This window comes from Muscardinus avellanarius, assembly GCF_963383645.1.
Source record: "Muscardinus avellanarius genome assembly, chromosome: 3".
Lineage (NCBI taxonomy): Eukaryota > Metazoa > Chordata > Mammalia > Rodentia > Gliridae > Muscardinus > Muscardinus avellanarius.
In genome coordinates this window covers 25,028,487-25,045,068 of record NC_137788.1, presented here as the reverse complement: position 1 = coordinate 25,045,068, position 16,582 = coordinate 25,028,487, and the positions used below count along the sequence as shown (strand labels likewise).

At 43.8% G+C, this 16,582-nt stretch overlaps 1 protein-coding gene across 8 annotated transcripts in view; it reads left to right on the top strand.

Moving 5' to 3' along the window:
* Positions 1-9,282: 9,282 nt before the first annotated feature.
* PUM1 (pumilio RNA binding family member 1) overlaps positions 9,283-16,582 on the top strand; it is a gene marked incomplete at both ends in the record, with an annotated part of 133,118 nt that continues 125,818 nt past the window's right edge. For all 8 annotated transcript variants that reach the window (XM_080690544.1, XM_080690543.1, XM_080690542.1 and 5 more), the window contains one exon: positions 9,283-9,645. In XM_080690544.1, the coding sequence (XP_080546670.1) occupies positions 9,283-9,645 (363 nt within the window). The remainder of the gene's footprint in view (positions 9,646-16,582) is intronic.

Sequence of the window (16,582 nt, the reverse complement as noted above, 5' to 3'; positions counted from 1 at the left end):
ATTGGGAGTTTTTTTGTGTGTGTGTGGATTTGGGGATGGAACCTCCAGGCATCTGACCTCCGAGCTACACTCTCTGCCCTATTTTTTTATTCTTTATTTTGAAACAGGGTCTCACTAAGTTGCAGAGGGCCTCACTAAGTAGCTGAGGCTGTCTGTGAACCACGATCCTCTGGTCTCAGTTTCCCAAATGCTGGGATTACAAGCGTGTGCCACCACGCCCGGCTTTATTGGGAGTTTTAAGTGAAATAATAAATATAAATCTTAGAACAGCACGTAGCACATAGGCAAGCATTTGTTTTTGTTTGTGGTGCTGGAGACCGAACGCAGGGGCATTCTACCTCTGAGCTATGTCTCAAACCCTCTTTCTATTTTTTTGTTTTGAAACAGGGTTTTGCTAAATTGCTGAAACTGGTCTTGAGCCTGTAATCCTCCTGTCTCAGCCTTCCAAGAACTGGAATTCTATCATGTGCCACCACGCCCAGCCATATGTGAGCTTTTGATAACAGGGCAGTCTCAGGAGTTGGCTGGAGGCCATCCTCTGTTAGGATTATCTGGGACTGGTGGGGGCCTCAGGCCCTTTTAAAGCAATTCCTTGAGCTGAGTGTGGTGGCGCATGCTTGTAATCCCAGCATTCACTGAGGTCAGAGGATCACTGTTCGTGGACAGCCTCAGCTACTTAGTGAGGCCCTTCGCAATTTAGTGAGACCCTGTTTCAATATAAAGAATAAAAAATAGGGCAGGGGGTGTAGCTCAGAGGTCAAATGCCTCTGGGTTCCATCTCTAGACCCGCAAAAAAAAAAAAAAAAAAAAAAAAAAAAAAAAAAAAAAGCAATTCCTTGCAAGGCATGGTGGCGCACATTTGTAATCCCTGAGCTTGGGAGGCTGAGACAGGAGGATTCTACAAGTTCAAAGCCAGCCTCAGCTCCTTAGTGAGGCTCTCAGCAACTTAGTGAGACCCTGTTTCCAAATAAAGTATAAAAGTATAAACTAGGTCTGGGAGGACCTCCAAGCTACACCCCCTGCTCTATTTTTTATTCTTTATTTTGAAACTGGGTCTCACAGCCGGGCGTGGTGGTGCATGCTCGTAATCCCTGCGCTTGGGAGGCAGAGACAGGAGGATTGCGCAGGTTCGAAGCCAGCCATGCTGGCTTAAGAGACCCTGTTTCCAAATAAAAAAGTATAAAATAGGTCTGGGAGTATAGTCCGGAAGTAGAAGGGTTTCTTTCTTTTTTTTTTTTTTTTTGGTGGTACTGGGGTTCCTGGAAGCCCTGCTACCTCTGGACTACACTCCCAGACCTATTTTTACATTTTTTTAAATATGGAAACAGGGTCTCTTAAGCCAGTGCGCGCAGCTGGCTTCGAACCTGCGCGATCCTCCTGTCTCTGCCTCCCAAGCGCGGGGATTACAAGCGTGCGCCACCACGCCCGGCTAGAAGGGTTTCTAGGAACCCCAGTACCACCAAAAAAAAAAAAAAATAAATAAATAAATAAATAAATAAATAAATAAATAAATAAAATAAAAAGAAATGAAACCGGGTCTCACTGAGTTGCAGAGGGCATTACTAAGTAGCTGAGGCTGTCCGCGAACCATGATACTCCAGGTCTCAGCCTCCAGAATGCTGGGATTACAAGCGTGCGCCACCATGTCTGGCTTCTTGTTGTTGTTATTATTATTAATTATAATAATATTAATAATAATAATAATAATTATTATTATTACTTTGTGGTACTATGGATGGAATTCAGGGGCATTTGACCTCAGAGCTACACCCCCTGCCCTAATTGTTTTCTTTATTTTGAAACAGGATCTCACTGAGTTGCAAAGGGCTTCACTAAGTAGCTGAGGCTGTTTGCAAACTGTGATCCTCCTGTCTCAGTCTCCCAAATGCTGAAATTGCAAATGTGCGCTACCATGCATGGCTATTTATTTCTTATTTTGAAACAGGGTCTCACTAAGTTGCAGAGGGCCTCACTAAGTAGCTGAGACTGGCCCAGAACTTTCAATCTTCCTGTCTCAGCCTCCCAAGTACCAGGATCACAAGCATGCGCCACCACACCTGGCTTGGAAATTGTTTTCCAACCCTCTCTGCACCTGCACAATTATACTTTGTTGATGGCTTCCCTTCCTATACAGATACTATGTTTCTTTCAATTTTGATTCATAATTATAAACATTTTCTCACCTTCAGTTACTGAGCTTCTTCTCAGTGTCTTTTGGTCTGTTATAGGATTGTGGTTTGCTTAAGTTTCAGTCCATCCTGAGTTTAGTCTGAGTTAATATAACTGTACTACTGATTTGAAAAGTCACTTTCAACAGATGGCCATATTTCTATTCATTCTAGAAACTGGACAGAAGGACAATACTGAGTGCTTAAGCGGAATGGTGGTGGTGTAGGCCTGTAAGCCCAGAATTTGGGAGGCTGAGACAAGAGGATGACAGGTGGGAGGACAGCCTCAGCAACTAGTGAGACTCTCATCAACTAGCGAGACCCTGTTTCCAAATAAGAAATAAAATCAGGCTGGAGGTATCATTGTAAGGTGGAATGCCTCTGGTTTCCACCCCCAGTGCCAAAAATAATAAATAAAATAGAAAAAAATAGGGCTGGGATTGTAGCTCAGAGGTAGAATGTCCCTGTGCTCAATTCCCAAACACACACACACACACACACACACACACACACACACACACACACACTAAACAATTTGTTTACAAGCAGGGTGGGCTTTATGTTCTGTTGTGACCAGCATGCAATTCATAATACTATTTGAACAAGCGGCCACGCGTTTTCGCGCCTGGATCTGGTCCTGCTTACAACTCCCAGACACTGGACTAGGTATTTGCCAGGCACCAAGCCCCTAACTCCGCCGGGGCATTCTGTCAAGGAGGTGTCGCCATTGTCCGGTTTGTGTCACACCTAGGGAAACGGAGGCAGCAGCAAGATGGAAGCAGGCCGGGGTCGCGCGGCTGGAGGGCGCGGGCCGGCGGCGCGGGGGGCGGAGGCGGCGCCCGGCTCTGCGCGCGCCCGCGCGGCCCCGCGAGCCCGGGACCCGGCCGGCGCCGCGCTCGGGGCGCGCTCAGGTGCGGCCGGCGGACCCGCCTTCTGCCCTCGGCGGCGCGCGGCGCCCGGCGGGCGGGCCCTCGAGCGCGCAGCGGTTGTGTTGCCTGCGAGTTTCCCAAGTTCACCCGGGCCCCGGGTTGGCATGGCAACCAGGCAACCTGTTCCAGAGCGGCCTGCCTGCTCGGCGCACGCCGCTGCCACCGCCGGAGCCGGGGCCAGAGCCCATCCCATGATGCACCGCGCCAGCCCAGTCCCCAGTGGGCCGCCATGTTGTCGGAGTGAAAGGTAAGGGGGAGCGAGAGCGCCGGAGAGAGAAGATCGGGGGGCTGAAATCCATCTTCATCCTACCGCTCCGCCCGTGAGTATCCGCACCCCGCCGGCCCCAAACGCTGCCCCGCACCCCTAGCGAGCGGATTATCGCTTCGTATTGGTGTTTCCGAGCGGCTGGGGGGGCGAGAAGGGCTTTGGAAAAGCGGCCGGGGCCCTGGCGGAGGCTTCCCACTCGCCGTTCCTCGTACATGTTTGGGAGTCAGCGGCAAGGCCCCTATTGTTATCACAGGAGGGAGGGGGCGGGGAGCGGGGTCGAAGCGAGGAAAAGGCCGGGCGCCTAGGCCCGGGCCCAGCGCCTGGAGGCGGCTCCGGGTCGGTGCTCGGCCTTGTTGGGAGTCTCCGGAGATTGATGTTGCCATTCGGGTTGCCTTTTTTTTTTTTTGGGATGGGCTTGCGAAGCCCCGAGTCCCGTGTGTGGCCATGAAGTGTATTTCTGTGCCACCCCGGATTTCTTCGACTTCTTGAGGTTCCGAGGCAGGGCCGATGGAGGAGGAACAATACATCGCTTTAGAGGCAGCCGCGGCCCTCGTCCACGGGCGAGACCCACCGTGGGGGAACTTTGCAAGCCCTCAGAGTGGAGAAGTGGCGATCGCGAAGTTTCAGATCGCTTTTCAGGCTCCCGGGTGCGGGTGGCCTTTTGTTTCCGTGAGAGCTGGTGTTTTTGGTGTGTTCTTCCCCTCTCTGAGCCTCCCTGTGTTGGTGTGTTTCTCAACTCAGAGAGGGGCTCATCGTTCGATAGTAGGAAAAACACCTCCCCGCACGATCCTAGCTACTTTTCTCCTCGCAGACGTGCCTGGTAAACATAGGTGATTTGTTTTACTTGTCAGTACCACTCCCACGTCAAGTGAGCAGTACGCTCCCGTAACTTTTTACCCCCGGTGTGCGGTTCACCCCCTCCCCCAACTCAAAACCAAATCAAAGGACCCACAGTCAGTTTACCTGGGAAGGTTTTATCCTCGCCATAACTTCAAAGGATTTTGCCCGTTCATTGTTCAGTTAAGAAAACACTGTTCATAGTTATTGACCAATTTTGCTGTCTTCCTATTATTACCGGGACTATTAAGATTCTATGAGGCCTTTTTTCCGAAGGGGTTTGTTTTAAAGTTACTCTCAGACCATAGGTTTGTAGATTTATTTAAGCTTTTGGTTTTTGTGGAAACACTCAGAAAGTCGCCTCTCCCAGTTTATATGGCTCCCAATGCAGTTTCAATAAAAGTAAACATTTTGATCGCTTGCTAATTTTAGCTTTTTGTAAAACACGCTGGAGGCTGTGGATTCTTTATCTGGCTCTTTGGGAAATATTGGATTCTTCTGAACTTTGAGTTAGTATTCTGCCTTAACCACATTTGAATTAATTTTGTCCAAGGCCACAGCTTTTTGAAGTTGGAATTTGTTTGGTTTGGGTTTGAGATGAAATGCTTTAAGATAAATTTACGACCACAGAATGTTTATTCAGTGTGGTAAAAATAAACACCTTTTAAACCACCAAGCATTTTACTAAAAGGTGGTAGATTAAACCATGTTACTTTGTTTGAAGTAAACATTAACAAAACAAAACCACACCTTGATGTAAACAGTTTAAAGGCTGTGGAAGAGTAGCTAGAATTGGCACTAGTTAGTAAAATGACTTGTTTTTATAATGTAATTTGTAAAAAAAAAATCACATTTCAAATGCTACACAAAACTTTTTAGTGAACGTTTGAAAGTGCCCTAAGAGATATTAGCAATTTAAGTGTTTTCTAATATTTAGGTGACTGATTTCTTAATTTTTGCACTGTAGTTGCCCAGATACTACAAAATTACCCAAGAGACTTAAATTGCTTGGGTATTCGCTCACTTTCAGATGATCTCTTCTGCCAGGTTTTCACTTGTTTGAGAAACTGCCTTGCCTCATTAGGTAAAGCAGGAAGTCCCAGGGCTTACAGATAGCTTTACAAAAGCAGATTGTTTTGTTTGACTGTTTTTATTGGGGACTCCCCCAACCCTTTTAGAATGAAGTTGTATTTTGTGTATTTCAGTAGTATAAATGCTTTTTTCATATGGAAATTAGTTTTAGATAACTTTTGACAGGTCTTTTAAATCAGAAAAGATTTCATTTATTATTTTAGGAATTCCTTTAGAGATTGGAGTCCTGTTGCTAACTGGTGGCAACTAAATTTGTAGGACTTTCAGTGTTGTGACTTTAAAATTTGTGAAAAACATATCTTATGTTGATTTAAAAAGCTCAATAAATTGAAGCATACAGGAAGGTTTTCTTCAATTTTCTAGATGAGGAAACAGGCTCAGGAAGGTTGTTCAGTTGCAAAGCTTTAGTTTTGGGGCTCTTGGCATACTCTAGAACAAACACTGTTAGGTTGAGATTCCCTTGTAGAAGAAAATGGCACTTTTCCGTGCTAGAAATAAGAGGGAAATGAACCTTTTGAAATCAAGTAGGAAGGCCTTAAGCTATGATTTTATTTTTTTCTTTCTTTTCTTTTCCTTTTTTTTTTTTGTTGCAGTACTGGGGATTCAACTCAGGGGCATTCTACCTCCGAGCTACATCCCTAGTCCTATTTTTTTTTTTTCTTCTTTTTTTTTTTTGGTGGGTCTGGGGATGGAACCCAGGGGCATTTGACCTCTGAGCTACACCCCCTGCCCTATTTTTTATTTTTTATTTTGAAACAGGGTCTTACTAAGTAGCTGAGGCTGTCCGTGAACCGTGATCCTCTGGTCTCAGCCTCCTGAATGCTAGGATTACAAGAGTGCGCCACCATGCCTGGCTTATTCTTTGTTTTGAAACAGGGTCCCACTAAGTTGTTGGAGGGCTTCACTATGTAGCTTAGGCTGGCCGCAAACCTGCGATCCTCCTGTCTCAGCCTCCCAAATACTAGGATTACAAGTTATGATTCTCTGGTGTGGTGTTGATTTTTTTTTTAAATCATAGACAAGACTTTATTCATGAAAATAGAAACAGGCCTAGAAGGCTACACTACTCCAGTGCCCTGGTAAGATTCTGATGGATTGGAATGAACCTAGGCTGGGCATTTCCAATTAGGCTTTGAATAGATTACAAACTCTGTTATGTCTTCTTACTTCTGGATTCAAGAAATGAATTAGTTGTGAGAATCTAATTATTGCTGGGCATGGTGGCTCATGCTTGTAATCTCTATGCTTGGGAGGCTAAATAGGAGAATTGCAGTTCCTGGACAGCCTTCCCTACTTAGGCCTTCTGCAATTTAGACCTTGTTTCAAAATAAAGAATAAAAAATAGGGTTGGGGATGTAGCTAGGAGGTAGAATGCCCCTGGGATCCATCCTCAGTTCCACACACATACACACACACCAAAAAAAAAAAAAAAAAAAAAAAAAAAAAGGAAGAAAAATGTATCCTAACTGGTAACTGATTTGTTTACTTTGTATAAATGTAACTTTTTGATTTTTAAGGAACTTAAATAACAATGTTTCATAGTAACAGTTTAGGGATTCTTTGTTGTTCTTCCAGAGGAGTAGGGATACTAGTGATACTGTTGCAAATTGATGGTAGAAAGAGCAGGGTTTGGCTACAGAACAGATTGAGGTGATCTGGGCTGTTGTGGTTTACGTTTGTAATCCCAGCATTCCCGAGGCTGAGACCAGAGGATCACAGTTTGAAGACAGCCTCAGCTACTCAGTGAGGCCCTGTACAACTTAGTGAGACCCTGTTTCAAAGTAAAGAATAAAAATTAGAGCAGGGGTTGAAGCTTGGAGGGCGAATGCTTCTGGGTTCCATCCCCAGAAGGACAAAAAAAAAGAGAACAGATTGAAATCTTTCTTTGCTACTGGATAGCTGACTGGCCTTGGGCATATCACATAATTTCTGTACCTTGCCGTTTTCATCTGTAAAGAGGAATAATCCTCTCAGTGTTTTTGTTATGAGGTAATGTCTGCAACATATTTGTTACACAATTACTGTGGTGAGACTTCTGGTTTTTATGATGAGGCTTTCTACACTAGCACAGTGAATTTGGTTTGTCTTATTCTGTTTCTAGGAGTTAAGGAACTAATGGAATAATTAGGGGATTACATTATAATTGCAAGTTATTGGTAAAAGTCTTGGATTTTTTTCCCAGTATCAGTAGCAGCTAAGGAAAGGATTTGGATTAAGAACTAGGCATGGTGGCACACACTTGTTTGTAGCATTTGGGAGGCTGAGACAGGAGGATCAGGGTTTGCAGACAGCCTCAGCTACTTAGTGAGGCCCTTTGCAACTCAGTGAGACCCTGTTTCAAAATAAAAAATAAAAATGTTGGGTTGGGGGTATAGCTCGGAGGTAGAATGCCCCCGGGTTCCATCCCCAGTACCACACACAAAAAAACCAAAAAACAAAAAAAAATTCTATAGTTGTACTTGGTCAGAATGTGTAATTGTTTCTCCAAGGAGTCTCTTATGGATGTGTTGGTTATTTTAAAGGGTCCTTTCAAGGTAGACAGTCTGAACCATTGATAATTATACTTGGGATTTTTTTTTTTTTGGTCTGGTTATTGACATGTCCAGCTATACATTTAAGGCATTAAATTAAATTAATTAATTGACTTAATTTTTTTGTGGGTCTGGGGATGGAACCCAGGGGCATTAGACCTCTGAGCTATACCCCCTGCCCTATTTTTTATTCTTTATTTTGAAACAGGGTCTCACTGAGTTGCAAAGGGCCTCACTAAGTAGCTGAGGCTGTCTGCGAACTGTGATCCTCAGGTCTCAGACTCCCAAATGCTGGGATTACAAGCCTGCATCACCACGCCTGGCTTTAAGGCGTTTTAAATAGTCCTTGGTCATTTAAAAACTACCTGCTGCAATTGGCCTAAGGAGCAATTAAGCTGGAAGAGAAGCCAATGATTGAAATCACTCTATATTGTTACTTTTTTTTAATGTCTAGTGGTGGAAATTTAACTCAGTGTCTCACATGTGTTAGTCAAGCTGTCTACCACTGAGTTCTATCTCCAGCCCCTATAGCGTGCTTTGTGATAGTTTCTCTGAAGTTTCAGTATTAAACTTGTCAGAGTGCCTGTCACCACTGCTACCAGCTACCTTTATTTCCATACACATAGTCAGCAACTTAAAAATGGAAATTTTAGCCGGGTGTGGTGGTGCACGCTTGGAATCCCACGCTTGGGAGGCTGAGACCGGAGGACCGCGCTGGTTCAAGTCAGCCTGCGCTGGCTTAAGAGACCCTGTTTCCAAATAAAAATATAAAAATAGGTCTGGGAGTGTAGCCCGGAGATAGAAAGGTTTCCAGGAACCCCAGTACCACCCCCTCCCCCCAAAAAAAAAGAAAGGAAATTTCAGTTTAAGAAATTTTGTATGTCACTATCATTATGAAAAGTGGTACTGGGGATTGAACCCAAGGGCATTTTGCCTCCAAGTTACCCGCCAGGCCTATTTTAGTTTTTATTTTGAAACAGGGACTCTCCAGGAGGATCTGTACAGCTTCTAGGCTAGGCTAAGGAATTTAGTGAGACCCTGTTGCAAAATAATAAATAAAATAGGGCTGGAGGTGTGACTTGGAGTTTGAGCAGCCCTCTTCAATCCCCAGTAACCTGTGTGCGCAAATGCACTTACATGTGCACGTGTATGCACACGCACACACACAGACACACAAAGAAAAAGAGACAAGAAAAATCAGTCTTGCTAAGCTGCTGAAACTGCCTTTGAATCTGTGATCCTCCTGTCTCAGCCTTGCAAGTACTGGGATTACAGTCATGTGCCACTAGGCCTGGTATGTGTAGATTAAAAAAATGCTTACCAGCTTGGTAGAAACTAGTTTATGTTGATTATATTTAGAAGACATGGATTTCATATTTTTATGGTATATTGAGTCATTTTTAAAAAGTGAAAATATTAAAAGATTTGTAACCTGTTTGTCCTTAGGTGTTGGTGGAATGAGCGTTGCATGTGTCTTGAAGAGAAAAGCAGTGCTTTGGCAGGACTCTTTCAGCCCCCACCTGAAACATCACCCTCAAGAACCAGCTAATCCCAACATGCCTGTTGTTTTGACATCTGGAACAGGGTCGCAAGCGCAGCCACAACCAGCTGCAAACCAGGCTCTTGCAGCTGGGACACACTCTAGCCCTGTCCCAGGATCCATAGGAGTTGCAGGCCGTTCCCAGGACGACGCTATGGTGGACTACTTCTTTCAGAGGCAGCATGGTGAGCAGCTTGGGGGAGGAGGAAGTGGTGGAGGCGGCTATAATAATAGCAAACATCGATGGCCTACTGGGGATAACATTCATGCAGAACATCAGGTAAAAAATGTTCACTATTTCAGCTTTGAAACTCTTTATAATCATTGTTCACTTAGGATATCTGCTTTCACTGAATGTCTTTAAAAGCTTAAATTGCTGATTTAGTTTGGTCTGAAAAAGAGTCATTTGTTTTAAAGGATGATTATTGTAATGTCACAGGGTCATTTACTGTTCTGGTGTTAGATAGTAAATAACTAATTCATTTAAAAATGAATTTATACTGAATGAATTAATTTAAGATTGTTTTAATATACACAATGTCTAATTTTTTGTGTGTGTGGTACTAGGGATTGAACCCAGGGGCATTCTACCTCCAAGCAACACCCCCAGCCCATTTTTTTTATTCTTTATTTTTATTTATTTATTTATTTATTTATTTATTTTTGCGGGTCTGGGGATGGAACCCAGGGGCATTTGACCTCCGAGCTACACCCCTTGCCCTATTTTTTATTCTTTATTTTGAAACCGGGTATCACTGGGTTGCAGAGGGCCTCTCTAGGTAGCTGAGGCCGCGATCCTCCAGGTCTCAGCCTCCCGAAGCTGGGATTACAAGTGTGCGCCACCACACCCAGCTATTATTCTTTATTTTGAAGCAGAGTCTCACTAAGTTGTGGAGAGCCTCACTAAGTAGCTGAGGCTGGCCCTGAACCTGTGATCCTCCTGTTTTAGCCTCCCAACTACTGGGATTACAAGCATATGCCACCATGCCTGGCTTTACACAATATATTTTTAGAAATACTTTTAACAAATACTTTTTCTTCATTGATATGCTTTTTTTTTTCTTTTCTTTTGCGGGTCTGAGGATGGAACCCAGGGGCATTCGACCTTCTAGCTATACCCCTTGCCCTATTTTTTGTTTATTTTGAAACCTGGTCTCACCGAGTTCCAGAGGGCCTCATTAAGTAGCTGAGGCTGTCTGCGAACCACGATCCTCCGGTCTCAGCCTCCTGAATGCTGGGATTTTACAAGCATGGGCCACCATGCCTGGCTTAATATACTTTAAAGAAGGTTTTTTTTTTTTTTTTTTTTTTGTAGTACAATTTTATTTTAAGTCTTTTCTGTTGGGTTTAAGTGACTTTTAAGATATAGTTGAAAGTAGTGGGAAGTTGATAATAATCAGTGGCATAAGTAAAATTTATTTGAAATAGAACTGGTTGTTTTCTGACAATAGAAGGGATTGGTTGTGTCTTTTAGGTTTTATCCATTTTTGTCCTCTTGTTCTAAGAACTTGTTTGATTTTGGTTAATTTTTTTCTGGATGCTGGGCATGGTGGTGCACACTTGTAATCCCCATGCTTGAGGAACTGAGACTGGAGGATTGCACAGGTTTGAAGCCGCCTCAGCTACTTAGTGAGGCTCTCAGCAACTTAGTAACCCTGTTTCCAAATAAAGTATAAGATAGGTCTGGGATTATAGCCCAGAGGTAGAAAAGCCCCTGGGTTTCATCCCTAGTAACACACACACACACACACACACACACACACACACACACACACACAATGGGCTTGCATTATAGTTTGGAGGTAGAATGCCCAGGATTCAATCCCTAGCACCATACACACACACAAAAAATTTTTCAAAGGTTCATTTTGTATTGTCAGGCTGAATTTTGTTTAGCAAAAAGAATTTGATATTAGCCGGGTGTGGTGGTGCATGCTTGCAATCCCATGCTTGGGAGGCTGAGACAGGAGGATTGTACAGGTTTGAAGCCAGGCTCAGCTACTTAAAGCCCCTGGGTTCCACCCCCAGTACCACCAAAACAAACAAACAAACAACAAAGAATTGATATTTTCTGCAAGGCCTCTAGTGTTTATGTTCTGCCTCAAAAGCAGTCAGGTATACCAGGCATGGTGGCACATGCCTATAATCCCAGTTCTTAGGGGGCTAAGACAGAAGGATTGTAGGTTTGCGGCCAACCTTAGCAACTTTGAGAGGCCCTCAGCAATTTAGTGAGATGCTGTTTCAAAAGAAAAAGTAAGCTGGGCAGGGTAGTATAGGTCTGTAATCCCAGTATTTGTGAGGCTAAGACAATAGAATTGCAGGTTTGAGGATGGCCTCAGCAAGTAGTGAGACTCTCGTTAACCTAGGGAGACTTCATTTGAAAATAAAAATTAGTGGGGTTCGGTGGCACATGCTTGTAATCCCAGCATTCGGGAGGTGGAGACTGGAAGATCGTAGTTCACAGACATCCTATCCTCAGTTATTTAGGCCCTTTGCAACTCAGTATGTTTCAAAAAAAAAAAAAAGAGGCCAGGCATGGTGGCGCATGCTTGTAATCCCAGCATTTGGGAGGCTGAGACCGGAGGATTATGGTTTGCGGACAGCCTCAGCTACTTAGGCCCTCTGCAACTCAGTGAGACCCGGTATTCAAAATAAAGAATAAAAAATAGGGCAGGAGGTGTATCTTGGAGGTCAAATGCCCCTGGGTTCCATCCCCAGACCCGCAAAAAAAAAAAAAAAAAAAAAAAAAAATTAGGGCTGGTGGTGTGGCTCAGAGTTAAAATGCCCCTGGGTTTCATCCCCAGTACTGGGGGAAAAAATCAAAAAATCAAAGTTGAGTGTGGTAGCTGGGTGTGGTGGCGCTTGCTTGTAATCCCAGGGTTTGGGAGACTGAGACAGGAGGATCGCACAGGTTCGAAGCCAGTGTCAGCTACTTAAGGCTCCCAGCAATTTAGTGAGACCTTGTTTCCAAATAAAATATAAAATAAGTCTGGGAGTATAGTCCAGAGGTAGAAAGCCTCTGGGTTCTACCCCTGGTACCACACACACACACACACACACACTCACACACACACACACACACACATGCGGGTGGTATACAGTAGGCAGTGATAAATGTAGAGGGGAATTCAAAGCTGGAGATGTTTGGTTTGGGTGGTGCCTGTGTAAAAGACAAAAGCAGTCTGTTATTTCTGCCTTAATTGGATAAACATTGTTTAAAAATCACAAACATGTAGGATATGGTTGTGCACCCTTGTAATGAGATAGGAGGATTGCAGGTTTGAGACCATTTTTTTTTTTTTTTTGATAACTGGAACCCAGGGGCCTTCTACCTCCGGGCTACCCTCCCAGACCTATTTTATATTTTATTTGGAAACAGGGTCTCTTAAGCCAGCTGAGGCTGGCTTCGAACCTGCGCTATCCCCGTCTCTGTCTTCCAAGCGCGCGTGCACCACCATGCCCAGCGAGTTTTTTTTTTTTTTTTTTTTTAATTGCAGGTCTTGGGATGGAACCCAGAGGCATTCAACCTCTGAGCTATACTCCCTGCCCTATTTTTTATTCTTTATTTTGAAACAGGGTCTCACTAAGTTATGGAGGGCCTCACTAATTAGCTGAGGCTGTTACCTAACTGTAATCCTCTGGTCTCAGCCTCCTGAATGCTGGGATTATAAGTGTGCGCCACCATGCTCGGCTTTGAGACCAGTGTAAGCAATTTAGTGAGACGCTGTTTCAAAAATAAATACATACGCTGGGCATGGTGGCACATGTTTGTAATCTGAACATTTGGGAGGCTGAGAGCCTCAGCTATTTGGTGAGGCTCTTTGCAACTCATTGAGACCCTATTTCAAAATAAAGAATAAAAAAATAGGGTGCTGGGTGTGGTGGCTTACGCTTGTAATCACAGCATTTGGGAGGCTGAGACAGGAGAATTGCGGATTGTGGACAGCCTCAACTTCCACAGAATGTTCCTGGGTTCCCTCCCTAGTACTACCAGTAAAAAAAAAAAAAAAGAATAAAAAATAGGGCTGGGGGTGTATCTTGGAGGTAGAATGTACCTGAGATCAATCCACAGTGCTGCAAAGAAAAAAAAGCTAAAAGTACAAATAAAAATCACAAACATTGGAATCAGGCATAGTGATGCACAACTGTAATCCCAGTATGTATGAAGCCAAGACAGTAGCATTGCAGGTTTGAGGCCAGCCTCAGCACTTTGGGGAAACCTCAGCAACTTGGAGAAACTCTGTTTCAAAATAAAAATGAGCCAGGCATGGTGGCACATGCTTGTAACCTCAGCATTTGGGAGGCTGAGACAGGAGGATCAAGGTTCACAGACAGCCTCAGCTACTTAGTGAGGTCCTTTTTAACTCAGTGAGACCCAGTTTCAAAATGAATAAAACATAGGGCTGGGGGTGTAGCTCAGAGGTAGAATGCCCCTGGGCTCCATCTCCAATATCTTAAAAAAAAAAAAAAATCAACATTGGTTATTTTTTAATTTTTTTTATTTTTATTTTTTTTTGGTGTGTGTGGTACTGGGGATTGAATCCAGGGCACTATACCACTGAGCTGTAACCCTAGCCCTATTTTGTTTTTTATTTTGAGATAAGGTCTCCCTAAATTACTGTATGCTGAACCTAAAATGTCTTAGCCTCCCAAACTGAATTTGCAGGCATGTGCTACCATGCCAGTTTGGTTTTTAGTCTGTGTTGAAGATATGTAAAATCTTATTTTGGGTTTTCCTGTGCAACACTTATGGGCGAAAGCTGAAAGGAAAACCAAGGTGGGCCAGTCACATTTCAGGCAGTCCTTGGCAGAACTCTGGCATCTAAAGTTTGATTGTGTCCTGCAAGTCAACAAGCATTTATATTTTTATTCTGCAGTTCTGGGGATTGAACCCAGGGCCTCATGCTGAGGCAAGGGCTCTACCACTGAGCTACACTCCCAGCTAAGTGTTTATTGAAGGATTCCACTGGTCTGTGATTCAACCTGAAAGGATCATATCAGACTTACTGAGCACTCTTATCTAGGTCAGTTAGCAAACTCAGTTAATAATATGAAATGGCAAAACTTAATCCCTACCTAGGGGGCCTAATCCAGGGACCCAAGTTGGAATTGACATGACCACAACACAAATCTGTTGGTCTGGACACAGGAGATAATGAACTAGTTAGAGAACTCTGAGTAGTGTGTTGGTTTTGGGCTATTAGTTTTGCAGTCATTATATCACATTATTTACTGGTTTTATTTATATATTTATTTTCTGTGGTAATGGGGGTGGAACCCAGGGGATTTTCTACCTCTGGGCTATACTCCCAGACCTATTTTGTATTTTATTTGGAAACAGGGTCTCACTAAGTTGCTGAGAGCCTCACTAAGTAGCTGAGGCTGGCTTCGAACCTGCGCAATCCTCCTGTCTCAGACGGGGATTACAAGTGTGCACTACCACACCCGTGTGCACCACCACACCCGGCTTGAAATTTTATCTTGATGACCAGAGTTATTTGTATCCTCAGTAAGGAGTGGGTTTTCTAGCACAGTTGTCCTTTTGAGCTAGTGGTGGTGAAGAAATAATAATAATCTAAGAACAAAGGGGTAAATCTCTAGGTGGAGACTCTGCCCTTATCAGGCCTGCTGTTGATAGGAAGGGTAAGAGGCTGCCTGATGAGTCAGGTAAACTGAAGTAGAAAAAAAGTTGGTTGAGCTTGGGGTGGGTGGTACAGGCGTGTGATCCCAGTACTTGGGAGGTTGAGACAGGAGAATTACAGGTTTGAGGACAGCACCAGCAACTTAGTGAGACCTTGTTTCAAAGTAACAAAAAAAGCTGGGCATGATAGAGCTCCTTTATAATCCCAGTACTAGGGAGGCTCAGAGAGAATTACAGGTTTGAGGATAGCACCAGCAACTTAGCGATGCCCCCTACAATTTAGTAAGACCATAGTTCAAAATAATAAAAGTAAAAGCCAGGCATGGTGGGGTATGCTTATAATCCCAGTACTTGGGAGGCTGAGACAGGAGGATCAGTATTTTGCGGCCAGCCTCAGCTACCTAGGCCCTCTGCAATTTAGTGAGACCCTGATTCAAAATAAAAATAAAAGCTGGACATGGTGGAGCATGTTTATAATCCCAGTATTTGAGAGGCTGAGATAGCAGGATTGCAGATTCATGGACAGCCTCACCTACTTAGTGAGACCCTGATTCAAAATAAAAATAAAAACTGGGCATGGTGGAACATGTTTATGATCCCAGTACTTGGGAGGCTGAGATAGGATTGCAGGTTCATGGCCAGTCTCACCTACTTAGTCCCACAATTTAGTGAGAACCTGTTTCAAAATAAAGAATAAAAAATAGGGCTGGAGGTGAAACTAAATTGCAGAGTGCCTAAGTAGCTGCTGAGGCTGGCTCCTGTTTCACCCTCCCAAATACTGGGATTACAAGCTTGAGCCACTATGCCCGGCTAGCATGAGAGTTTTAAAATAAAAGTTTAAGCTGTGTGGTGGTGCATGCCTGGCTGTGAACCCGATCCTCCTTTTTCAGCCTCCTAAGTACTGGGATTATAAGTGTGTGTCACCACACCTGGCTTTTTAATTTTTTTCTTTTTTTTTTTTTTTTGGTGGTATTGGGGATGGAACCCAGGGGCCTTCTACCTCCAGTCTACTCTCCCTTACCTATTTTATATTTTTTTTATTTGGAAACAGGGTCTCTTAAGCCAGCTGAGGCTGGCTTCAAACCTGTGTGATCCTCCTGTCTCAGCCTCCCAAGTGCGGGGATTACAAGTGTGTGCCACCACGCCTGGCAGGCTTTTTAATTGTTATATTTAATATATATATATATTTTTCGGTACTGGGAATGGAACCCAGGAGCATTATACCTTGGAGCTTATACTCCCAGCTCTATTTTATATTCTTTATTCTTTCTTTTTTAGTGGTACTGGGGGTGGAACCCAAGGGCTTTTCTACCTCTGGGCTGTACTCCCAGACCTATTTTATATTTTATTTGGAAATAGGGTCTCACTAAGTTGCTGAGAGCCTCACTAGGTAGCTGAGGCTGGCTTTGAACCTGTGCGATCCTCCTGTCTCAGCCTCCCAAGCTCTAGGATTACAAGTGTGTGCCACCATGCCCGGCTTTATATTTTACTTTTAATGAATACCATTGAAAGCTTCATTGTGTAAAATGGAAGGTTAAGTCTTTGACTTGTAATTGTTTTATTCTCTTATTGTGAA